The sequence below is a fragment of the Osmerus eperlanus genome, chromosome 12, assembly GCF_963692335.1.
Source record: "Osmerus eperlanus chromosome 12, fOsmEpe2.1, whole genome shotgun sequence".
Classification (NCBI taxonomy): domain Eukaryota; kingdom Metazoa; phylum Chordata; class Actinopteri; order Osmeriformes; family Osmeridae; genus Osmerus; species Osmerus eperlanus.
In genome coordinates this window covers 17,615,979-17,640,301 of record NC_085029.1, presented here as the reverse complement: position 1 = coordinate 17,640,301, position 24,323 = coordinate 17,615,979, and the positions used below count along the sequence as shown (strand labels likewise).

Below are 24,323 nucleotides of genomic sequence, written 5' to 3'. Positions count from 1 at the left end.
TCTTTTTTTTTGTACGGTAGCTGACAAAAGACGATTAGTATTCTACGTCATTTCCGGGGAGGCTCATAGTTGCGCGCGCGCAGACACACACGCACGCACACACCGGCTAACACCGGCTGGCAGAGGGCCGTCGCACACGGTGTTGTCGAAGAAGAAAACGCAGACGGGCTTGCTAGGGTTGCCGCTGATTATTTTTTATACAGCAGGTAAGATTGGCATCACTTTAATGTTAGTACTAGCCAATATGATGAGTGATAGATGAATGTATATCGTCGTTGACTGACCGGCTAACTAGTATGCTAGCTTGCTGGCTATCACAAAGAAAAGTAAACTTTTCCACGCCCAGCTAACTAGCTAGCCTAGCCATATGCGAAGTGTCGGTTAAGGCTGTAGCCCGGCCGTACAGTCATTACACTGTTAGCTACTGCTAACTAGTAGCACCAACATTAGCTACCGTACCGTAGCCTACTGTGTAGCTGACTTCACTGCGTAATCACAGTTGACTAGCTACCGTTACGTTAGCTAGCTATGGTAGCTACCTAGACTACATTTGCCATCCTTTATTTTGTAGCTACCTGTATATTGTTGCTGGCCAAGCCACCTAGCTAACCTCTCCTAGGCTCGATTACTTGCTAGCTCGCTAACTTATTCGCAGGCTAGCATTGGCCACAGAGTAGTGTAAAATAAGCCTTGACATAACATCCTGTCACCACCTGCTTTGTGACAAAACCCTAGAGTCAACAGCCATGTTATTGATGGATGGTGCTGTATTTTTATGTCAACAGTTTCTCGGGTTGGTCGCATAACAATGGCATGGCTTGTACTGACTGTTCCTTCCGTTGTGTATTAGAGGCTGTTAAGAAAGTAGTTACGTCTTTTAATCCCAGCCATTAGGTCATCTCTGCCCGGAATGCAACTGTAGACATCTGGTGCTCTGACATTTAATCCACCAGTTAGAGAGTGTGTGTGTGCGTGTGGACCTGTTGGAGAGACAGTATTGACACAATGAGCCTGTTGTGTTTGTGTGTCAGTGCGGCACCCGCGGTGACGCGAGCGGCGGCAGCGTAGTCCGTCACCATGGGCGACATCAGCGATCTGGACAGACAGATAGAGCAGCTGAGGAGATGTGAGCTCATCAAGGAGAACGAAGTCAAAGCACTGTGTGCCAGAGCTAGGTAAACTCACCTGAGATCTCAAACATCTCTCTTCCAAACACCTCATCCAGTGAGTCTGTGTGGTTCTGTATTAGCGAAGTAACCTGCTGGTTTCTAGTAACTTAAACACGTTTGGCTGGCCATGATTTAACTTTTGAGCTATTGTTTAATTTTGTATGCGTTTCCTGTTATGAGAAAGTGACATGTTTATTACTGTGGCTCTGTTTCTAGAGAGATCCTGGTGGAGGAGAGCAATGTGCAGAGAGTCGATTCCCCAGTTACAGTAAGTCAAGCACCTGTTCACATCCTCACGTTCATCCATTTGGCTGCTGCACCTTTCTAGTGATTTGTCTCGCTTGGATTTCCCAGGTGTGTGGCGATATCCATGGGCAGTTTTATGACCTTAAGGAGTTATTCAGAGTAAGTTGCAAAGTCATATTGTCTCATCGTGAGCAGTTTGTCCTGTATATTTCTCTTTCTGGGTCGTGCTTTATGCTGCTTACATGTGCACCCGTGTTGTCATGGTGACTGGTAGGTTGGCGGTGACGTTCCAGAGACAAACTACCTCTTCATGGGAGACTTTGTGGACAGAGGGTTCTACAGTGTTGAAACCTTCCTGCTGCTGCTCGCACTCAAGGTAAGAGAAACGTTTACGGTTATCCTGTGTTTCTCCTTCCAACTGCTGGAACTCTGGGATGAACTAACCCTAGCTGTCTTTGTCTTCCCCCCCCCCCCCCGGCAGGTGCGCTACCCTGACCGCATCACGTTGATCCGGGGAAACCACGAGTCTCGTCAGATCACCCAGGTGTACGGCTTCTACGACGAGTGTCTGCGGAAGTACGGCTCGGTCACCGTGTGGCGGTACTGCACCGAGATCTTCGACTACCTCTCCCTCTCCGCCATCATCGACGGCAAGGTGAGGTGACCTGGATGATTCAGCTGAACCGAGTACATCTAAGTATTTGTGTAGCCATTATGGGGAATGTACTGAGAATGATGTTTCTTTGAGCTTTATTTGTGTGACAAGAGATTCAAGGTGGTTATGATTGTGTTTTAGTGGTATATTTGTTTGGGGAGATATTCCACTGCTTGGGTTTTTCGTGTGGTGTATTTATTCGCTGGTTAACGTGTTTTATTTCTCTGGTGCATTCTGGGTAGATATTCTGTGTGCACGGAGGCCTCTCCCCCTCTATTCAGACTCTGGACCAGATAAGAACCATCGACAGAAAACAGGAAGTGCCTCATGATGGGCCCATGTGTGACCTGCTGTGGTCAGATCCTGAAGGTAAGCAGAACCTTCTCTCTGCAGCTTAGCTTTACTACAAGGTGGCTGCTCTTCCTGGTGGAGTGGATGGCATGATCCAGTTCCTCCATGTCCTGTCAGGTGTTCTGGAGGTTGTTGTGTTTGTGAGTGGTCCTGTCAGGTGTTCTGGAGGTTGTTGTGCTTGTGAGTGGTCTTGTCAGGTGTTCTGGAGGTTGTTGTGTTTGTGAGAGGTCACCATGCTGCTGTGTTCCCCAGACACGACGGGCTGGGGTGTAAGCCCCCGGGGGGCGGGGTACCTGTTCGGGAGCGATGTGGTGGCACAGTTCAACGCCGCTAACGACATCGACATGATCTGCCGGGCGCATCAGCTGGTGATGGAGGGCTACAAGTGGCACTTCAACGAGACTGTGCTTACTGTGTGGTCCGCGCCCAACTACTGCTACAGGTGACGCAACACGCCAGGGACACGTGTGTGTTTACCCTGCTGCGTCTGCTTGTCCTTCTGCTAAAATGGGGTTCCCTGTGTTATCATTCATGACTCGTCTCTCTCTCTCCTGCCAGGTGTGGCAATGTGGCGGCCATTTTGGAACTGGATGAGCACCTGCAGAAGGACTACATCATATTCGAAGCGGCGCCACAGGAAACCAGGGGCATTCCTTCTAAGAAGCCGGTGGCTGACTACTTCCTGTGACCTCACAATGACCTTTTAGAAAGGAACCCTCAACTTTGACTACAGGAGAATGCATACTGTTATTATTTGCAGTACTTGTATTTTCCCCCTCCCTGCTGTCTTAACTTTGTTTTTATTTTACAACAAGACTTTTTGCTCGCCTAACACTTTTTCCATAATTTAGGGACCTGTTCTATTTCAGACTTTGTTCCTCTGAAAGGCAAGACTCTGGGTCCAGGGCTAAGACCCTAACCCTGCTCAGGAGAAACTCTGGGACATTTTGTTTGTTTGTTTCATTGTAACACAAAAACAGCAACCTGAACAAGCTGCTGTCTCCCTGCAGGGGTTGAAAGTGTAGCTCTGCACCTGAAGGAAGCCGGAGCGTTTTGGTTCATGTTTTGTGTGAAAGGTGGAGGTGGGTGTGCGAGTATGGAGGCAAGCATAAGCAAGATGACATTTTGAACTTCATATGTGTTTATTTACCTGGGTAGCTGTACCACTGCACAGCAATAGCTGCATGGCTATACCAATATATAGCGTCTTATGTAATATTTGGAAGACCTTTACAAAACACCCTTTTTTTTCATGTGGAGGAGGGGATTTACACTTGAATGGGTTTTTTCATGTCTCTCATTTCCAAGTGTCTCAACTCTGAAGTGTATCAGCAGTGAGTTGACACAGACACTGTCTACACAAGGTGTAGACACACGCAAGGTGTAGAAACACGCAGCTTCAACTGACGGTGGCATCTTGTCGTTTACTTCGATGGATGGCAGAGGAACGAAAACATTACAAACCAAGCTGTATTTTTTGAAACATGTTCTTTTTCTGACCAGTCTGTAGGACTTACTGTTGATTTTTATGATTCATTATTTGTGAGAAAAAAATAAAATACTTTTTAGTATAAATCAGTAACGTTAGTAATGTATTTTTTTTGGCACATAAAAACGTTTTTTACTACTATTGGGTCAACATTAAAATACGGTGACGGTGCTGATTAATTTATTTTAATATAGCCAATGTAAAACATTTGCTCTCGTTTGTAGTTGGATTTTAAGGGAACCACAAAGGCTTCTCAATGGGAAGTTTAACTTGTAAAGTAAACGGGTTTCTTTTTTGTTCCCGTTCCTAGTGAGATAACAAGGTCATACTAACGCACATTACATGTTTGCTAGACCAAAGTATTGAACGTCAAGACTGTATGTCTGTCAAAATACAGCCAACCAAGTGGTCAAAGTATGGCAAAAAGTATAACAAAGACTGGGGAAAGTACAAACATCTTAAAGACTGGATGAGAGCTATATTTATCAACAATATAATATGAAAACAAAGTATTAGAAATGTTTGGAATAACAACTGAGAATAATTTAAAATTAAAATAAGTTGGGTGAGATCAAATGCAGCGGGTTGTTTCAGTGTTCTGAAGCTACGGTTGATTATTTGTCTCGCGATAGTTGGCAACATTACGTCCTTTCTGACGCAAGTGCCGAAACAGACTGCCTCGCACGTTGCGACTTTCAGTCCACTAAACCGCAAAACTGGATTATATATCTTTCCAAATAGAACAGACACGCTATAGGACAATTTTCACAAGGACATAGGTGAGTTTTAATCAACACGGTCAGACTTGACTGTTGAATGAAGGTAGATTTTCTTGTATAAGAAAAGGCCGATCCTGCCAGGCGCGAGGGCCTCGCCTGCCTAGCTACAGCTGCTAGCTTCTAGTGCTACTAGATGTTTCGTAGCGTGGCGTCCATCAGGATCAGGATTACGTTGTTGGCTACAGCCTGCCTTCTGCTAACTTGACTGAAAACGTGAATGTCATAAGCCACTTAGTTCTCCACTGTAGTTAGTCCTCCAGAATTATTTACTTGAAAAACAAGGTAGCCACAGAAATTACGTAGCTACTAACCCCGACAATATAATCGCCAATCTGTATCTTAGTTATTGCTAGTTAGCTAGGCTAGCTGTTTCTGTATCGCTGCAAGCAGCTGATAATCAACAGTATCACAGTTGCTGGAGCCGACAGACTATCTTTTATAGAAACGAGGATAAAGATGCCCTCGTGAATAGTAAACTCACTTGTTGTAGATCCGCATGAAGTATGTCAATGATACACCTAGCTCTAGCCCACTAGCTACATTTATTATAATGGAAGATACCTAAACAAGCTATCCGGGATCGGAAACCACTGTAGTCAGAAATGCGGTTAGCTACATGTTCAACTGTGGTCCGTTTAATTATTCAGTTGTATTCCTTGTTTGGAGGACTATTAACACATTTATGGCGATGAACGTTAGCAATATTCGTTGTGGTATGTGTAACTCTTACATTGGCACTGGAGTTGTTTTAAAGTTCCCTACTTAAGAGGTGTAGATGAACACATTTCTAATTAGTTAGAAATGTAGTTATTAATTAGTCTAATTTCCCGTTGTCCTAGATTTGAGAAGACTTCCACAATGTCTCGTTTCTTCGCCACTGGGTCCGACAGTGAGTCGGAAGAGTCCTCGTCAGCAGACGAGATCACTCCTAAACCCACCGGGACTACCTTAACCAAGCAGTAAGCACCTCCATCTCCTCCCCCCTCTCTGCACTCAACACGTCAACTCCATCACCGCTGCTACTCACTTTCCCAGAATGCCCATTCCTGTATCTTCCTTCCTCGCAGGTCTCTGTTGCTAAGTGACGATGAGGAGGACACCAAGAGGGTGGTCCGCAGTGCCAAGGACAAGAGGTCAGTCCCCGGAAAGACACCACACCACCACAGCCTCTGTTCAGCTTGTGTTGGGTCTGTTCTGCTGTGTTTCACATCAGCTTATCGTCCACCTGCAGGTTTGAAGAACTGACCAACCTCATCAAGACCATCCGCAACGCCATGAAGATCAGAGACATGGCAAAATGTTTGGAGGAGTTTGAGCAGCTGTGTCGAGCGTTCCTCAAAAGCAAGACTATAGTGGACAAGGAGGGGGTTCCCCCCTTCTACATCCGTCTTCTGGCTGACCTGGAAGACTATCTGAATCAGGTGAGGCTCCCTGCTGCTAACCCCTCCACAATACACTTCACTCCCACCACCCAAAACTCTTCGAACTTTGCATCTTTTCATCCTTGATTTGCTGCTGTACTTTCTATAAGCAGTTGCTCAGGATAAAATCGTCCAGGCTACATTAATCAAATCAGTAATCTAATCCTAGTCATTGTGGCCTGGGCTTGGTGGTGTGTAGATGTTTAACACTGCGATGTACAACGACTCGTCTTGTGTTCCTCAGCTTTGGGAGGATAAAGAAGGCAAGAAGAAGATGAACAAGAACAACGCCAAAGCTCTCAGCACCCTGAGGCAGAAGATCCGCAAGTACAACAGAGACTACGAGACGGAGATCGCCAGCTACAAGGAGGTGAGACTTCAGTCACAACTCATTATGATGAGGCTCTGCTGTCGGGTCTGGTGAACTGAACACTCTCTTTCCTCTCTCTGTCTCTTTCTCTCTCTCTCTCTCTCTCTCTCTCTCTCTCTCTCTCTCTCTCTCTCTCTCTCTCTCTCAGAACCCAACAGAATCAGCTGATGAGGAAGAAGAGAAAGAAGCAGGTGAATCAGGTGAGTCCTTGTCGTCCATAAACCCACTGTTACACACCAGTCACGCAACACCACTTCTCCTAATATACAAAGCGTCTATTAAACGATTACATTGTTATAATGTTGCCTCCGTTGCCGTGCGGTCCACAGGGTCGTCGTCAGGAAGTGATGACGAAGGCGGCGAGGACGCCAAGAGCTTCCTGAAGAAGAAGCCGGCTCCAGTGGAGGCCCTGCCCGACGCCAGCAAGTTCCTCAAGTCAGCCAAGTCCGGGGTGAGATTATGTCTCCTGGTCCATGGTCTCCTCTCTCTCTCTCTCTCTCGCTCTCGCTCTCTCTCGCTCTCTCTCTCTCTCGCGCTCTCTCGCACATTGTAATGGTCTTCTGATTCTTTGCTGTATTTTTTTGCCTTGGAATGAAAGTGACCGCTGAATGAGTCAAATGTTATGTCATAGCACCGGGCCTCCCTGAGGTTACCATGACTACCTCGCCTGGTAACAAGTGTGTTTGCCCTGGCCAGGACGAGGAGTCGTCCAGCAGTGATGATGATGAAGACTGGGGCTCAGACGCAGTGGACAGTGGCAGCGAGAGCGGGGATGATGATGAGAAGAGCGCCTCCCTGGCTGTGGTCTTCCTCAAGAAGTGAGTCCTCACGTGCTGACTCCCGTGGCAGCAGCTGGCCAGCTGAAGTGAGTCCTCACGTGCTGACTCCCGTGGCAGCAGCTGGCCAGCTGAAGTGAGTCCTCACGTGCTGACTCCCGTGGCAGCAGCTGGCCAGCTGAAGTGAGTCCTCACGTGCTGACTCCCGTGGCAGCAGCTGGCCAGCTGAAGTGAGTCCTCACGTGCTGACTCCCGTGGCAGCAGCTGGCCAGCTGAAGTGAGTCCTCACGTGCTGACTCCCGTGGCAGCAGCTGGCCAGCTGAAGTGAGTCCTCACGTGCTGACTCCCGTGGCAGCAGCTGGCCAGCTGAAGTGAGTCCTCACGTGCTGACTCCCGTGGCAGCAGCTGGCCAGCTGAAGTGAGTCCTCACGTGCTGACTCCCGTGGCAGCAGCTGGCCAGCTGGGGCTCCATGATTGTGGATTGTATTAAGTTGACATTCAGCAGGTGTATTGCTCCGGTCCCGTCGACGTGCTGTGTCGCATGTGAAGGATGAGCGGGTCGTTACGTGTCCTCTCGTCTGAGCATGCTCGGTGTGTGTCCTCGTCTGAGCACGCTCGGTGTGTGTCCTCTCGTCTGAGCACGCTCGGTGTGTGTCCTCTCGTCTGAGCACGCTCGGTGTGTGTCCTCTCGTCTGAGCACGCTCGGTGTGTGTCCTCTCGTCTGAGCACGCTCGGTGTGTGTCCTCTCGTCTGAGCACGCTCGGTGTGTGTCCTCTCGTCTGAGCACGCTCGGTGTGTGTCCTCTCGTCTGAGCATGCTCGGTGTGTCCTCCAGAGCCCAGGAAGGAGAGCGCCACACCAGTGAGAAGAAGAAGGAGGACAGGAAGGAGAGGCATCGCCAGAAGAGGCTGCAGGAGGAGGCGGAGGAGGAGGGAGGAGAGGAGGGGGAGGGGGGCTGGGAGAAGGTGAAGGGAGGAGTTCCCCTTGTCAAGGTGAGGACATTATAAAGATGCATACAGGTAGATGTATGATGAAATAGCAATAAATACATGTATAAGCATGTTCAATTCTGATACTTGTGCAAATTCGTCTCTCCTCTTGCCTCAAGTCCACTCTTATTCACCTTGTTGATCCAGAAGTCATTTCTCCTGGCTCAAACGAGCTATGTTAACAACAAATCTCTCTAGAATGACAGCTTTCTGTGTGTCCTGCAGGAGAAGCCCAAGATGTTTGCCAAGGGAACGGAGATCAACACGACCGTGGTGGTGAAGAAGCTGAACGAGATCCTGCAGGCCCGAGGCAAGAAGGGCACAGACAGGTACAGCTGGGGCCAGAAGCCCCCCTGGTGCTCTCTGGCCCACTGCTCACGCCTCACATCATGGCCACTACTAAATAACATCTCAAATTAAAAATCTATTTCTCTCTCCACCCGTCTTTCACACTCCCTCCCTCTTTCCCCAAACCGCCCTCTCCTCCCTCTTTCCCCACACCTCCCTCTCCTCCTCCCTCTTTCCCCACACCTCCCTCTCCTCCTCCCTCTTTCCCCACATCTCCCTCTTTCCCCACACCTCCCTCTCCTCCTCCTCCCTCTTTCCCCACACCGCCCTCTCCTCCCTCTTTCCCCACACCTCCCTCTCCTCCTCCCTCTTTCCCCACACCTCCCTCTCCTCCTCCTCCCTCTTTCCCCACACCTCCCTCTCCTCCTCCTCCCTCTTTCCCCACACCGCCCTCTCCTCCCTCTCTCACCTCCCTCTCCTCCTCCTCCCTCTTTCCCCACACCGCCCTCTCCTCCCTCTCTCACCTCCCTCTCCTCCTCCTCCCTCTTTCCCCACACCGCCCTCTCCTCCCTCTCCTCCTCCTCCCTCTTTCCCCACACCGCCCTCTCCTCCCTCTCTCACCTCCCTCTCCTCCTCCTCCCTCTTTCCCCACACCGCCCTCTCCTCCCTCTTTCCCCACACCTCCCTCTCCTCCTCCCTCTCCTCCGTCCTCCTCCTCAGAGCGGCCCAGATCGAGCTGCTCCATGCTCTGGCTGGCATCTCTAATGAGCACACCCTGGGGGAGGGCATCCTGGTGAAGATCAAGTTCAATATCATCGCCTCCCTGTACGACTACAACCCCAACCTGGCCGCCTTCATGAAGGTACTCACTCTCTCTCTCTTTCTCTCCCCCTCGCTGGCTCTCTCCTCCTTCACACCAGATATACAAGTTACTGTCAGTAACCAAACCGTGTAGGTTACCATAGTGACTGTGCTGTGTGTCTGGGTCAGGCGGACATGTGGAAGAAGTGTCTGGAGTGTATCGATGAGCTGCTGGACATCCTGTTCAACAACAACAACATCTTCATTGGAGAGAACATCGCTGAAGACAGCGAAAACCTGGGCATCTCTGAGAACCAGGTGACTCAAACACACACACATCTATATACACACACACATCTATATACACACACTAATATTCTGGCATGTCCCCAGGGTCTAGTTTTAAACATGGTTGTGTTTCTTGTCTCGATTATCAAGTTAGTTTTAGAGACAGCTTTGTTATAGATGGTGGAGGTTTGATACTAAGTGTGTGTGTTTGTGTGTGCAGCCCTTCAGAGTGCGGGGGTGTATCCTGACCCTGGTGGAGAGGATGGACGAGGAGTTCACCAAGATCATGCAGAACACAGACCCTCACTCACAAGGTGAGCAGCTAAACCTGCCACACCTCTCACAGAACCACAAACACTCATCTCACAGAACCACAAACACTCATCTCACAGAACCACAAACACTCATCTCACAGAACCACAAACACTCATCTCACAGAACCACAAACACTCATCTCACAGAACCACAAACACTCATCTCACAGAACCACAAACACTCATCTCACAGAACCACAAACACTCATCTCACAGAACCACAAACACTCATCTCACAGAACCACAAACACTCATCTCACAGAACCACAAACACTCATCTCACAGAACCACAAACACTCATCTCACAGAACCACAAACACTCATCTCACAGAACCACAAACACTCATCTCACAGAACCACAAACACTCATCTCACAGAACCACAAACACTCATCTCACAGAACCACAAACACTCATCTCACAGAACCACAAACACTCATCTCACAGAACCACAAACACTCATCTCACAGAACCACAAACACTCATCTCACAGAACCACAAACACTCATCTCACAGAACCACAAACACTCATCTCACAGAACCACAAACACTCATCTCACAGAACCACAAACACTCATCTCACAGAACCACAAACACTCATCTCACAGAACCACAAACACTCATCTCACAGAACCACAAACACTCATCTCACAGAACCACAAACACTCATCTCACAGAACCACAAACACTCATCTCACAGAACCACAAACACTCATCTCACAGAACCACAAACACTCATCTCACAGAACCACAAACACTCATCTCACAGAACCACAAACACTCATCTCACAGAACCACAAACACTCATCTCACAGAACCACAAACACTCATCTCACAGAACCACAAACACTCATCTCACAGAACCACAAACACTCATCTCACAGAACCACAAACACTCATCTCACAGAACCACAAACACTCATCTCACAGAACCACAAACACTCATCTCACAGAACCACAAACACTCATCTCACAGAACCACAAACACTCATCTCACAGAACCACAAACACTCATCTCACAGAACCACAAACACTCATCTCACAGAACCACAAACACTCATCTCACAGAACCACAAACACTCATCTCACAGAACCACAAACACTCATCTCACAGAACCACAAACACTCATCTCACAGAACCACAAACACTCATCTCACAGAACCACAAACACTCATCTCACAGAACCACAAACACTCATCTCACAGAACCACAAACACTCATCTCACAGAACCACAAACACTCATCTCACAGAACCACAAACACTCATCTCACAGAACCACAAACACTCATCTCACAGAACCACAAACACTCATCTCACAGAACCACAAACACTCATCTCACAGAACCACAAACACTCATCTCACAGAACCACAAACACTCATCTCACAGAACCACAAACACTCATCTCACAGAACCACAAACACTCATCTCACAGAACCACAAACACTCATCTCACAGAACCACAAACACTCATCTCACAGAACCACAAACACTCATCTCACAGAACCACAAACACTCATCTCACAGAACCACAAACACTCATCTCACAGAACCACAAACACTCATCTCACAGAACCACAAACACTCATCTCACAGAACCACAAACACTCATCTCACAGAACCACAAACACATCTCCTAACCTGCCTGCTTCACTCCCTCCTCTCTGCCCTCCCTCTAACCCTCCTCCCCTTCCTCTATCCCCCTCTCTCTTCCTCCAACCCTTTCCTCCTCCTTCCGTCCCCCTCTCTTCCCCACCCCTCCTCTCCAGAGTATGTGGACAACCTGAAGGATGAGAGTCATGTGTGTGGCATCCTGGACCGACTGCTGGGCTACCTGGAGACCAAGGGCTCCACAGAGGAGGTGTGCAGGGTGTACCTGCGCCGCATCATGCACACCTACTACAAGTTTGACTACAAGGCCCACTGCCGCAGCCTGGCCATGCAGGCAGAGACCAAGGTGAGGGGGGTTACAGATGGTACATTCCAGGAGTTACAGATGGTACAGTCCAGGGTAGCTGTGAGTCGGTACGGTCGGGTGACCCACGTGACCTATGCTCCCAGTCTGAGCAGGACCAGGAGGAGAGCGAGGGTGAGGACAGCGCCCTGATCATGGACCGCCTCTGTAAGTTCATCTACTCCAAGGACCGCACCGACCGCATCCGCACCTGTGCCATCCTGTGCCACATCTACCACCACGCGCTGCACTCCCGCTGGTACCAGGCCAGAGACCTCATGCTCATGAGCCACCTGCAGGACAACATCCAGCACGCAGACCCCCCCGTACAGGTACTGACCCCCCCTATTGTCCATCACCTAACGGGCTGAAGGCAGGCTAACCCCCCCCTCTTCCTGCAGATCCTGTATAACAGGACCATGGTGCAGCTGGGGATCTGTGCATTCCGCCAGGGCATGATCAAGGATGCCCACAACGCGTTGCTGGACATCCAGTCCTCCGGCCGGGCCAAGGAGCTGCTGGGCCAGGGCCTGCTGATGAGGAACATGCAGGAGAGGAACGCAGAGCAGGAGAAGATCGAGAAGAGGAGACAGGTACACTCACACGGGGAGAAACACACGTACACACACACACTGACACGCAGGTACACTCACACGGGCAGAAACACACGTACACACACACTGACACGCACGTACACACACACTGACACGCACGTACACACACACTGACACGCAGGTCCACACACACTGACACGCAGGTCCACACACACTCAGACCCCATGCTGTGCTCCTGGATGCAGGTCCCGTTCCACATGCACATCAACCTGGAGCTGCTGGAGTGTGTGTACCTGGTGTCTGCCATGCTGCTGGAGATCCCCTACATGGCTGCTCACGAGTTTGATGCCCGGCGCAGGATGATCAGCAAGCAGTTCCACCACCAGCTCAGGGTTGGGGAGAGGCAGCCCCTGCTGGGTATGGAGACACACTCTCACACACACACACACACACACATGCTCTCACACACACATGCTCTCACACACACACACACACATGCTCTCACACACACATGCTCTCTCACACACACACACACATGCTCTCACACACACATGCTCTCTCACACACATGCTCTCACACACACATGCTCTCACACACACACACCCTGATGGTCTGTAAGTCACCGGTCTGTGACCGCCCCCCCCCCCAGGTCCCCCAGAGAGCATGCGGGAGCACGTGGTGGCGGCCAGTAAGAGCATGAAGATGGGAGACTGGCGCACCTGCCACACCTTCATCATCAACGAGAAGATGAACAGCAAGGTGTGGGACCTGTTCCCAGAGACGCAGCATGTCCGCCAGATGCTGGTCAGGTACAGGAACACACTCTCACACACACACACATGAAAATAAAGGCACTAGCTATTGAATCTGAATTGGTGCGTGTTTGTTTGTAGGAAAATCCAGGAGGAGTCCTTGAGGACCTACCTTTTCACCTACAGCAGTGTGTATGACTCCATCAGGTAAACTCTCTCTTTCTCTCACACACACATCACAAACTCTCTCTCACACACACTAACTCTCTCCCTCTATCTCAGTATGGAGACTCTGTCTGAGATGTTTGAGCTGGAGCTTCCCATGGTGCACAGCATCATCAGCAAGATGATCATCAACGAGGAGCTCATGGTACACACACACACACACACACACACAGTAACCCTGGTGAGCTGACATGACCAGTATCTAACTTGTTCCATTCCCTCTTCCTGTGTGTGTGTGTGTGTGTGTGTCTATCTCTGTGTGTGTGTGTGTCTATCTGTGTGTGTGTGTGCGTGCGGCAGGCGTCCCTGGACCAGCCCACACAGACGGTGGTGATGCACCGTACGGAGCCCACCTCCCTGCAGAACATGGCCCTGCAGCTGGCCGAGAAGCTGGGCGGCCTGGTGGAGAACAACGAGCGTGTGTTCGACCTGAAGCAGGGCGTCTACGGAGGCTACTTCAACAGGGGTGAGACGCACACACTAACACACACTAACATGCACACACTGGTTGTAGGATCAACGGCCAGGACTAAGACAGCTTATGTCCTCCCTCCTCCTCTTCTCTCCTCTCCAGATCAGAAGGGTGGTTACCAGCAGAAGCAGGGCTACCAGAGAGGTAAGTACACCTTCCTTCTCACAGGCTGTCTGGGGAGGGAGGAGGGGCTATTAACCTATCATCTCCAGCCAGCCTCCTCCAGGTTACATGGTTCTGGGGTGTGTGTGGTGGGGTGAGAGAATGTGTGTGTGGCTGGGCTGGGCTGGCCTGGCACATAGGACCCTGACCTCTAAACATGTATCACCAGCAGGGGACAGAGGGGTTGTGACCTAGGGGGGGAGAGGACTTCACGTTTCTGTCCCCCCAAAGTGTGTGTGTGCACGCCGATTGCGTGGCACAGCGGTGTGTGTGTGTGTGTCTCTAAACTGTTCTCACTGTACGGTTTCAGAACAGAGAGGGGGGTACCAGCAGAAGCAAGGTTACCAACGAGGTGTTTGAAAAATCATTGATTGAATTGCATGATTGTTGGAATAATCTGTTAATCATTCTCTTAGCTCTAGTGTGTGTGTGTGAGTGTTTCCCCTAGGTTTACAGCTTTGGGGGGGTTTGATATATATATATATCAACAAATACTTTGTTTTATTGTAAACAATCAGATATCTGGGGGGAGAGAGAGACATGTAAATGTAAATAAACAGTAGTGTAGATGAAATGACTACCACTAACCAGTAACAAATGAAATCAAAGCTACAGCAGTCTGAGTCTGTCAACAGTCTGACAGTCATCTGAGAGTTTGAGAGCCATTGGACCGACCATGTAGAGACAGAAATGACATGCCGTCGTGTAAATAAGATAAATAACATAAGGCCATTTAGTTTGTTTAATAAAATAGCTGGCTATAGACCTGTGTTATAGGAAAGGTAAGCTTAAATTACTTATTTTGTGATCTGGCGCTATATATAAAATTATTTTTTAATTTTTTACAAAATTAACTTGACCTTCCGGGGGGTAGGGCGGCCGTTGGGGGGGCGGTGTGCCCCCCTTATATAATGGTAGGGGAAACACTGGTGTGTGTGGATAAGCAGAAAGTGATTTATTTGGTGTGTGTGTGTGTGTGTGTGTGTGTGTGTGTGTGTGTGTGTGTGTGTGTGTGTGTGTGTGTGTGTGTGTGTGTGTGTGTGTGTGTGTGTGTGTGTGTGTGTGTGTGTGTGTGTGTGTGTGTGTGTGTGTGTGTGTGTGTGTGTGTGAGAGAATGTACTCACAGGGTGTTTAGCTAGTGTGTCTGTGTGGTGGATAAGCAGCAAGTGATTTATTTGGTTATGGTGTATGTGTGTGAATGCACTCACAGGGTGTTTCGTGAGTGTGTGTTTTCTAAACAGTTTTCATTGCATTTTCAGACCAGAGAGGAGGTTACCAGAAGCAAGGTTACCAACGAGGTGCTTATAAACCAATTACTTCATGTTCTCTCCATGTGTGACTGTCAGCTGTGGCTTGTGACTGTCAGCTGTCTGCTGTGTCTGTCTCCAGGAAGCGAGGGAACGAGGAGTCTGTACTCCTCTACTGACACCCCTGCATCTCTCTCATTCCTCTCTCTCTCTCTCTCCTTTATCACCTGGCCACTCCTCTCCTGCTCTCCTCCCTCCTTCTTTCTGTCTCCAGACCAGAAGGATGGTTACCAGCAGAAGCGGGGTGGTTACCAGGGCGGCGGTGGTGGCGGTTACCAGGGCGGCGGCGGTTATCAGGGCGGCGGCGGTTACCAGGGCGGCGGAGGCGGTGGCGGTTACCAGGGCGGCGGCGGTGGTGGTTACCAAGGCGGCGGCGGTTACCAGGGTGGTTACCAGGGTGGTTACCAGCGAGGCTACAGGAACCAGAACCAGAGCTCATACTGACCCGCCCCCCCACCTGGCCAGACTGCATTCCACATCACATGACACGCTGCCTGTACTTCCTTTTTCCTGTGTGCGAGGCCGAGTCATCACAGCTGTCCACATCGTCACCACATCTGCAGACTCTCCCTGGTGTGATTGGACAGTTTTACCTCCAGTTTGTTGAGTGTGAAAGTATTTTTGGAGTTGGATTCAGTTTTCTGATGATGGACAGTTGTGGTGGTGGATGAAGCAGTTTGCTGTGTGACAGGGTTTTTTTTCAAGTGAGGCTTCAGTGTCAAGTGAATACTTGTCAATGTAACCTATAAAATAATAAACATGATTCAATATAAAGTACACGGCTGCTGTGTACTTTCAGATCGTTCTATCCAGTAAGATTTGCTCCACATGTCTAATCCAGGTGTATATATGTCTAATCTAAGTATGTTTCATCTCAGTTCCTCTAGTCATCCATGTTTCCTGTGTTCAGTGTGGTTCTATCTGCAGAGTTAATGATCTGAGAGAGCTCCTCTCAGCACCTGCTGGGCTCCCAGCAGGTTTGGGACACTAGCATGTTAGCATGTTTTAACAACTCGTCCGCTGCAAGTCACGTTGGACGTTCCACTCTGGAAGTGTGTAAATCCAGTAGCAGTGATGACCTAGTGTATCACTGAGGATCACTGTTCATTGGTGTTACTACTGTTAATGTTCTACTACAGGTAGCATCACAAAACATCTAGTTTGTGCGCTGGTTAATGGAGGTAATTTGAATTTCCTTTCAAGGCTTTTCTCAAACCGTAACTTTCCACATAAAAAGCAGTTTCTACTACTTTATGAAGTATTGCGAGTCTGTTAGTGTTTATTAGTCTACGGTCCTGTGTGCTTTTTAGGGTCAACCTGCTGTTGACACAAACTGAACTGTGAGCCACTTATTAACCTGTCACTCAAAAACAGCCTGAGAAACCTTCATCCCTCATTCTGGAGCCAGTCAGGTCTGAGAAACCTTCATCTGTCATTCTGGAGCCAGTCAGGTCTGGTTGCACTCGGTAAGAACCCCCTCGACGTATGTTTTTACCTGTTAAAGTTTAGATGTGCTTGATTTTAGTTCAATGTAATATGCTAAATTTGGCAACACATATGGTTTGCGTACGCTACAGAATTTCACTGCAGATCAAGATGTTCCAGGTTCAAATCCTCACCGTGGTCCTTTTAAAAGCGTCTGCTAAATGAAAACATTACAAATCAAGTCTGGCTATCTAGATAACCAGAAACATGTTCAGGTTTTCTTATTTATCTAGTTCAAAGTTCTAAAACTTGTATTTGTTGTGGTGCGTACGGTTCTACACGTTCTCTGTTCCATGTTCCTGTCTTCCAGCCCGAGGAAGTTCTCCTGTTCTGCACTCCTCTCACAAGACTTTCTGGAAACTAAATCTGCTGTATGTAGCTCAGTGTGTGTGTGTGTGTGTGCGCTGTATGTAGCTGCTATATTTAACACACGTCACACAGTCCACGCAACGTACAAACCAGCCCACGCCAGTTCACCCTGCTTCTCTGCCAAGGGGGTTTGGAATTAGGAACACACACTACACACACACACACAGTACATCATCTAGAAGTACACACACTTAGCATATTTGGGTGCACACACACTACCAGAGCCGCAGGTCAACCCAGCTTGATCCGTCAGGAAGTATGATCAGGTCACATCTCCTCCGACCGTCGTTACATCACTTCCTGTCGCCAAGGCTGCTGAGTACTGCGGCGCCCCGGGGCGTGGTCGAGGAGGGACTGCCCCCCACCCCCCTGCCGGCTCAGCCTCGGGGTGCACCCCTCCCTGACCTCTTGACCTTTGAGGACCCTGGGGCCTTCAGGGTGAAGAGCCTGGCGGAGCTGGCCAGAGCTCTGGGAGTGTTCAGGCTCTGCTCCAGTACCCTGCTGGTCAACAACTGTGGGAAGGTGAGGAGAGAGTGATGTAGAGAGATGAGAGTGTGATGTGGAGATGAGAGTGTGTGAGATGTGGGGTGAGGTAGGAGGGGGTGCAGATGGTGAAGTGCTTGCTCCAGCCTGGTGTTTGTGTGTGCATATATAGTATGTAGGTCAGCAATGCTGCCGTCATGTCATCTGCACGGGTCATTCATTTACATCTCTATTTCTGCATGCCTCTTCTCTGTCCCCTTCTCTCTCGCTCTCTTTCTCTCTCTGTCCATCTGCCTGTCTCTACCTCCTCCTCTCTATCTCCCCCTTTCTGTTTCTCTCTTCTGATTTCACTCCCTCACTAACTTCACTTTTGTCTCTGTCTAACTTCACATTTTCTTCTCACACTTTTGCAATTTCTTTCCCTCCTACATCTCACCCTCCATCCTTCCATTCCTCCCATCCTTGTATCAGCTCATGTCCATAGCTCGGAGCATTCTGGGTAAAAGAGGCTTTGCTCTGTTGCTCCGCCCCTTCGTGTATGCCCAGTTTGTGGCTGGAGAGACGGAGGGCGAGATCAGCCAATCCATGGAGAAGATGAGTGCTCTGGGACTCCGCCCTATGCTGGCTGTGCCAATAGAAGAGGACCTGGGGGAGGGCACTGGGTAAGAGGCCACACCCACACCTGCGCTTGGGCTAGGAGCGAGCTAGACTAACTGGTCATTACTGGCCTGTTTTCCAGTTTAGCTAGCTAGGCGTTGACCAGTATCTAGCTTGATTGGCTAACCCCCCCCCCCCCCCACACACACACACACACACACACACACACACACACACACACACACACACTGATGATTGTACAGATACTAGTAGTGTTCTACCTCAGTGTTCAAACATCCCTGTCACATCCGTCACCAGGGAGCTGCGGTATGACGACAACCTGACAGCCATGTTGGAATGTGTCCGCATGTCTCACAGCAACGCCTGGAGCCCGGATCCCATGATGCAACTGAAGATCACGGCTCTGCTCAGTCCAGAGCTCTGTGTAAGATTCCACTTAGCATGTGCTCCAGGGTTAGCATGTGCTCCAGGGTTAGCATGTGCTCCAGGGTTAGCATGTGCTCCAGGATTAGCATGTGCTCCAGGGTTAGCATGTGCTCCAGGGTTAGCATGTGCTCCAGGATTAGCATGTGCTCCAGGGTTAGCATGTGCTCCAGGGTTAGCATGTGCTCCAGGGTTAGCATGTGCTCCAGGATTAGCATGTGCTCCAGGGTTAGCATGTGCTCCAGGATTAGCATGTGCTCCAGGATTAGCATGTGCTCCAGGGTTAGCATGTGCTCCAGGATTAGCATGTGCTCCAGGATTAGCATGTGCTCCAGGATTAGCATGTGCTCCAGGGTTAGCATGTGCTCCAGGATTAGCATGTGCTCCAGGATTAGCATGTGCTCCAGGGTTAGCATGTGCTCCAGGATTAGCATGTGCTCCAGGATTAGCATGTGCTCCAGGGTTAGCATGTGCTCCAGGATTAGCATGTGCTCCAGGGTTAGCATGTGCTCCAGGATTAGCATGTGCTCCAGGATTAGCATGTGCTCCAGGATTAGCATGTGCTCAGTGGCGAATCTAAGGGGTGGCAAGGGGTGGCAGCTGCCACCCCAATAAAAAATACTGCCACCCCAATCTTTTTTCTTTTTTTCATGCATTTAGCAGAGGCTTTTATCCAAAGCGACTTCCAAGAGAGAGCTTTACAAAAGTGCATAGGTCACTGATCATAACAACGAGATAGCCCCAAACATTGCGGGTAGCCAAAACATGAAGCATACATTGTGAAAAAAAGCCCAAAGGGAAGAACCATAAGAACATGTAGTGAAACAAGTTACAATTAAACAACATGAACCTCAATCTTCCCATGGAAAATATTATTTGTACATTACAGAACATTTCAATAAATAATATTAATGTTACTGTTTAATTTACACTACAATGTTATAGCCTAATCATTTACCATAGGGAGTACTGTACCCCCCTACTTTGGATTTTGATTCGCCTCCAGGAGGCCACCCAACAACTTCCTTCTGCCACCCCGAATGAACATTTCTAGATCCGCCCCTGCATGTGCTCCAGGGTTAGCATGTGCTACAGGGTTAGCATGTGCTCCAGGGTTAGCATGTGCTCCAGGGTTAGCATGTGCTCCAGGGTTAGCATGTGCTCCAGGTGAGACTGTTCTCTGTCCCCAGGTGAAGATCACCTCTCTGCTGCAGCTGCAGGGCTGGGAGCTGCAGGGCTGGGAGCTGCAGCAGCTGATCAGAGCCATGGAGGGAGAGGTAGCCGCAGGGCCCGGGGATACACCAGTACTGATAGGCTGCTGACCACCTCACATCTGTCTGACTTCCTGTCACCCACAGCCAATCAGTTTCCCCGGTCTGGAGGAGAGGGAGAGCGCACATTTTCGCTGCGGCCTTCGAAGACTGAACGCAGTGGCAGAGGTGAGGAGGTGGTTGGGTGGACCTCAGTAGGGGAGCGTTTCTTTCTCAACGTTTTAAATAAATATGTTCTACCTGATTAGATGCACATTTTGCGTTGCTCGTTCAGTGTGTCTTATTTAAAAGACGGGATAAAAACGTAATCTACCAGTTGCTAATGTAGCTAGGTGTGCTGTCTAGGTTCACTAGCAGTGGTTTCTCAGGTGGGGTCCCCGGCCCCTAGGGGTCCGCAAACCATAGCCAGGGGGTCCGTGAAATAATTTGTCTTAAATTATAACATTGTACAATTAATTGTAAAATTAATGTGTATCATTAAAAAGTGACACAATATCTAATAATCTACAGATGAGGACCATTTGCACCAATAAAACAAGCATATTGTTTCCATTTAAGAGCACAAAGGGTACGCTGAATGGATGTTTATAGGGGGGTCTTTAGGAAATGTTCAGCCCTGTAAGGGGTCCCTGGCCCCAAAAAGTTTGAGAACCCCTGCTGCTTGCTCCGTCCATCAAAGAGCGCCAGTACACCAAATCTTCAACTCGGAGCCTTCGGAGCAGCCGCTAATGGCGCCAGATTTATGTCAAAAGTCACGAGCGCATAGAATATTTCACATGCGCAGACTGACTTTTCCCTCGCAAAATATAAGTAAGCTACTCACGCACAAATTCAACAACCGAGAGTTCTGCGAGCGAGCGCCTGTACGCTCTCGTTAACTGCTCAAGCAGTGAAGTTCACACATGACATCAACTATTTTTCAAAACTAAAAAAAACAAACTAAAAAATCAACCTTGCACATCTTTTGGGGAAAAAACATTTGGGGAAAATATTTTTTAAATCTTTTTAAACACAACATGAACCAAAAAGTAAAAGTTTTTTTTTTTTCCGAAAGAAAAAAATATTATTTTCTGAAAGGCTGCAGTAGTGAGAGGCTGCAGTAGTAAGAATAGTTTTTCAGCCTTTAGAAACTTTTTTTTTAACATAAAACACAACTTTTTTGTCACAACGTTTAATTTCTTTACCTTTTTTTCTAAAACATTGTTTTTTTTGTTGTTGTAGTAAAACCTTTTTCAAAAATTATTTTTTTTGTTTACATCAGGCCAGTGTCAATAGGGTACGAGTCCTGGTCGATGCTGAGTACACCTACATGAACCCTGCCCTCTCTCTCGTCACCATGGCGATGATGAAGAAATTTAACCAAGATGGCGCCTGGGTCTGGAACACATATCAGTGTTACCTCAAGGTATCAGCAATCCTCATTTTAAAACAACAAGTAAAGTAAATAATAAAACAATTACCATGTATACCATGCATACCATTCATACATAGACAGTATACTAAAATATATAACTACATATACGGTACATACATTCATCTATCTTGCCCACCTTTCTGTGTCTCTTTCTCTCTCTTACTGTCTCTCCGCTTTTCTCTGTATATCTGTCTCCTTCCCTCCCTTCCTCTCTCCTCCTCCCTCCCCTGTCTCTCTCTCCCCTCCCCCCCCAGGAGTCCAGGTCTCTGCTGCTGGAAGCTGTCCACCTGTCCGTCCGTGAGTCCTTCTCTCTGGGGGTCAAGCTGGTCAGGGGGGCCTACATGGACAAAGAGAGGAAGTTAGCCAATCAGGAGGCCCGTGCAGACCCCATCCACCAATCCTGGGAGCACACCAACAACAGGTCAGCCAATAGGCTTTACAACCTTGGAAATCTCATAGATAGATTATGTTAGCTTACAAACTAAAACAGATTGAACAAGCTGCAACAGAAACGGTCGCCTAGACAACTGGAGTTACTGCAGACATAGTACCTGCTTGTTATTGCCGTTGCCATGGTTCTGTGGTCATAGTTACAACGGCTGCTTGAACATCATGCTGGAGCTCATCTCTCAGAATCCTTGGCGGTACCGCATCATCGTGGCAACGCACAACGAGGTGTCAGTCCGATACGCCGCCGAAAGGTACGACCCTGCTCACTCAACTGTGTGTGTTGTGGGTGTGGGTGTTGTGTGTGTTGTGAAATTTGACTTCAGAGTAAAGCTGGGTATGCCTGTTGTGTATTTTAATATCGAGCAGAGTACAGCTGTGTGTGTGTGGTGTGTGTGTGTGTGTGTGTGTGCAGGATGGCAGAGCTGGGTGTGGACAGAGAAGGGGGCTCAGTGTGTTTTGGCCAGCTGTTGGGGATGTGTGACCATGTGTCTCTGACCCTGGGTGAGTCTCTACACACACCAACACACACACACCACAACACACACACACCACAACACACACACCACAACACACACACACCACAACACACACACACCACAACACGCACACACCACAACACACACACCACAACACACACACCACAACACACACACACCACTAACTAAGAATCCACACACCTACTCCTCCCCTCCCCCACTCCCTCCCCCCACCAGCCCAGCAGGGGTACTCGGTGTATAAGTCGGTTCCGTACGGTTCCGTGGACGACACGCTGCCCTACCTGGTGCGGCGAGCGCAGGAGAACAGGACCGTGCTGCAGGGCATCCGCAAGGAGAGGACCCTGCTGAGGGGAGAGCTGCACCGGAGGCTGGGGCTGGGGGGCTGAGGGGAGAGCTGCACCGGAGGCTGGGGCTGGGGGGCTGAGGGGGGAGCTGCACCGGAGGCTGGGGCTGGGGGGCTGAGGGGAGAGCTGCACCGGAGGCTGGGGCTGGGGGGCTGAGGGGAGAGCTGCACCGGAGGCTGGGGCTGGGGGGCTGAGGGGGGAGCTGCACCGGAGGCTGGGGCTGGGGGGCTGAGGGGGGAGCTGCACCGGAGGCTGGGGCTGGGGGGCTGAGGGGGAGGGGCTGAGGGGCTGAGGGGGGGGGGGGCTGGGGGGCTGAGGGGGGAGCTGCACCGGAGGCTGGGGGGCTGGGGGGCTGAGGGGGGAGCTGCACCGGAGGCTGGGGGGCTGAGGGGGAGGGCTGAGGGGGGAGCTGCACCGGAGGCTGGGGGGCTGAGGGGGAGGGCTGAGGGGGAGGGCTGAGGGGCTGAGGGGGGGGGCTGGGGGGCTGAGGCTGGGGGGCTGAGGGGGGAGCTGCACCGGAGGCTGGGGGGCTGAGGGGGAGGGCTGAGGGGGAGGGCTGAGGGGGAGGGGCTGAGGGGGGGGGGCTGGGGGCTGAGGCTGGGGGGCTGAGGGGGGGGGACTGGGGCTGAGGCTTGGAGGCTAGGGGGCAGGGGATGAAGCCTGGGTCAGGGGTGAGGTTGGGGAGCTGGGGCGAGGCTTAGAGGGGGTCTGGGGGGGTCGGTGCTGGGGCTGAGGTTGTGGGGTTGGGGGCTGGGAACAGGGCTGGTGTAGGGGTAGCTGGAGTAGAGGGGGGCAGTTAGAGAGTTAAATACGCACATTAGCTTTAGAAATACAAGGAATAGATTATTTAGCAATGCACTCATAAATGACTTTTGTCTGGCCTTGATTTCCACACCAAGGGATTTTCTACAATCTTTTACAATTTTACCCAAATGTTGTATTTGAAATTGATAAAGGAATAAAAAAAAGTCTGTTTTAGCTTGTAAAGCTTCAGCTCATCCCTTGCCGGACGGAGGTGTGTCACCTGTGTGTCACCTGTGTGTCACCTGTGTGTCACCTGAGGGTCACCTGTGTGTCACCTGTGTGTCTGGTAAAGGCTGGGTCTTTTGGCTCCCAGTGGTCAAAAAATAAGAAAAAGGATTACTGGTTCTGACAAAAACCTAAAACTGACCAGAGAGAGGAAGGGAGAGAGAGAGAGAGAGAGAGAGGAAGGGAGATAGTAAGGGAGAGAAAGAGAGGAAGAGAGAGAGGAAGGGAGAGAAAGAGAGGGAGAGAGAAAGGAAGGGGGAGAGAGAGAGAAAGGAAGGCCCATCTCAGCAGGTTAAGTGGGGACACGGTGTGTGAAATGATCTCTGATCATTAGTGTTGTGGTGTGATAAGATAATTAACCAGTTTGTTCACACAGGTAGAGTAGATAAAAACACTATTTATCAAACGGGAATGAAAATAGAAGATATAAAAAACCCATTGTCAAATCGACACATTTTAATAATTGTATTGTAAACACATAATATCCCTTTAAATGATCTCCATCTAAAACTTTATGCAGTTGATTTTTTTTGTAAAAAAAACAAACTACTACTCGTATGTAAAATCACAACAACATAC

The 24,323-nt window shown here is 49.5% G+C and overlaps 3 protein-coding genes across 6 annotated transcripts; all 3 read left to right on the top strand.

Annotated features, from left to right (window-relative positions):
- The first annotated feature begins 66 nt into the window (after window positions 1-66).
- On the top strand, window positions 67-4,003 carry ppp4cb (protein phosphatase 4, catalytic subunit b). The gene is made up of 9 exons (XM_062474263.1): window positions 67-206; window positions 1,032-1,175; window positions 1,386-1,437; window positions 1,524-1,574; window positions 1,690-1,791; window positions 1,897-2,070; window positions 2,313-2,439; window positions 2,674-2,863; window positions 2,980-4,003. The coding sequence occupies exons 2-9, from the start codon at window positions 1,078-1,080 to the stop codon at window positions 3,107-3,109; spliced, it is 924 nt and encodes a 307-aa protein (XP_062330247.1). The 5' UTR covers window positions 67-206; window positions 1,032-1,077; the 3' UTR covers window positions 3,110-4,003.
- Window positions 4,004-4,529: 526 nt separating this feature from the next.
- eif3c (eukaryotic translation initiation factor 3, subunit C) lies at window positions 4,530-16,135 on the top strand. 4 transcript variants are annotated; one of them, XM_062474192.1, is made up of 26 exons: window positions 4,530-4,689; window positions 5,529-5,648; window positions 5,757-5,822; window positions 5,921-6,110; window positions 6,355-6,480; window positions 6,629-6,680; window positions 6,810-6,931; window positions 7,177-7,298; window positions 8,091-8,247; window positions 8,470-8,573; window positions 9,253-9,394; window positions 9,523-9,651; window positions 9,842-9,935; window positions 11,705-11,892; window positions 11,997-12,221; window positions 12,291-12,482; window positions 12,689-12,860; window positions 13,093-13,252; window positions 13,337-13,402; window positions 13,478-13,565; window positions 13,721-13,886; window positions 13,995-14,036; window positions 14,365-14,406; window positions 15,314-15,352; window positions 15,576-15,617; window positions 15,729-16,135. In XM_062474192.1, exons 2-26 carry the CDS (start codon window positions 5,548-5,550, stop codon window positions 15,803-15,805), a joined length of 2,904 nt encoding a protein of 967 aa, XP_062330176.1. In that variant the 5' UTR covers window positions 4,530-4,689; window positions 5,529-5,547; the 3' UTR covers window positions 15,806-16,135. The 4 variants fall into 4 exon arrangements, with proteins under 4 accessions (XP_062330176.1, XP_062330174.1, XP_062330173.1 ...); XM_062474190.1 differs by having other exon boundaries at window positions 15,576-15,624; window positions 15,667-16,135; XM_062474189.1 differs by having other exon boundaries at window positions 15,576-16,135.
- A 600-nt stretch (window positions 16,136-16,735) lies between these two features.
- prodh2 (proline dehydrogenase 2) lies at window positions 16,736-22,757 on the top strand. The gene is made up of 11 exons (XM_062475412.1): window positions 16,736-16,827; window positions 17,157-17,737; window positions 18,170-18,360; window positions 18,614-18,740; window positions 19,930-20,016; window positions 20,098-20,178; window positions 21,272-21,415; window positions 21,679-21,845; window positions 22,015-22,125; window positions 22,287-22,375; window positions 22,588-22,757. Exons 2-11 carry the CDS (start codon window positions 17,474-17,476, stop codon window positions 22,755-22,757), a joined length of 1,431 nt encoding a protein of 476 aa, XP_062331396.1. The 5' UTR covers window positions 16,736-16,827; window positions 17,157-17,473.
- Window positions 22,758-24,323: the final 1,566 nt, after the last annotated feature.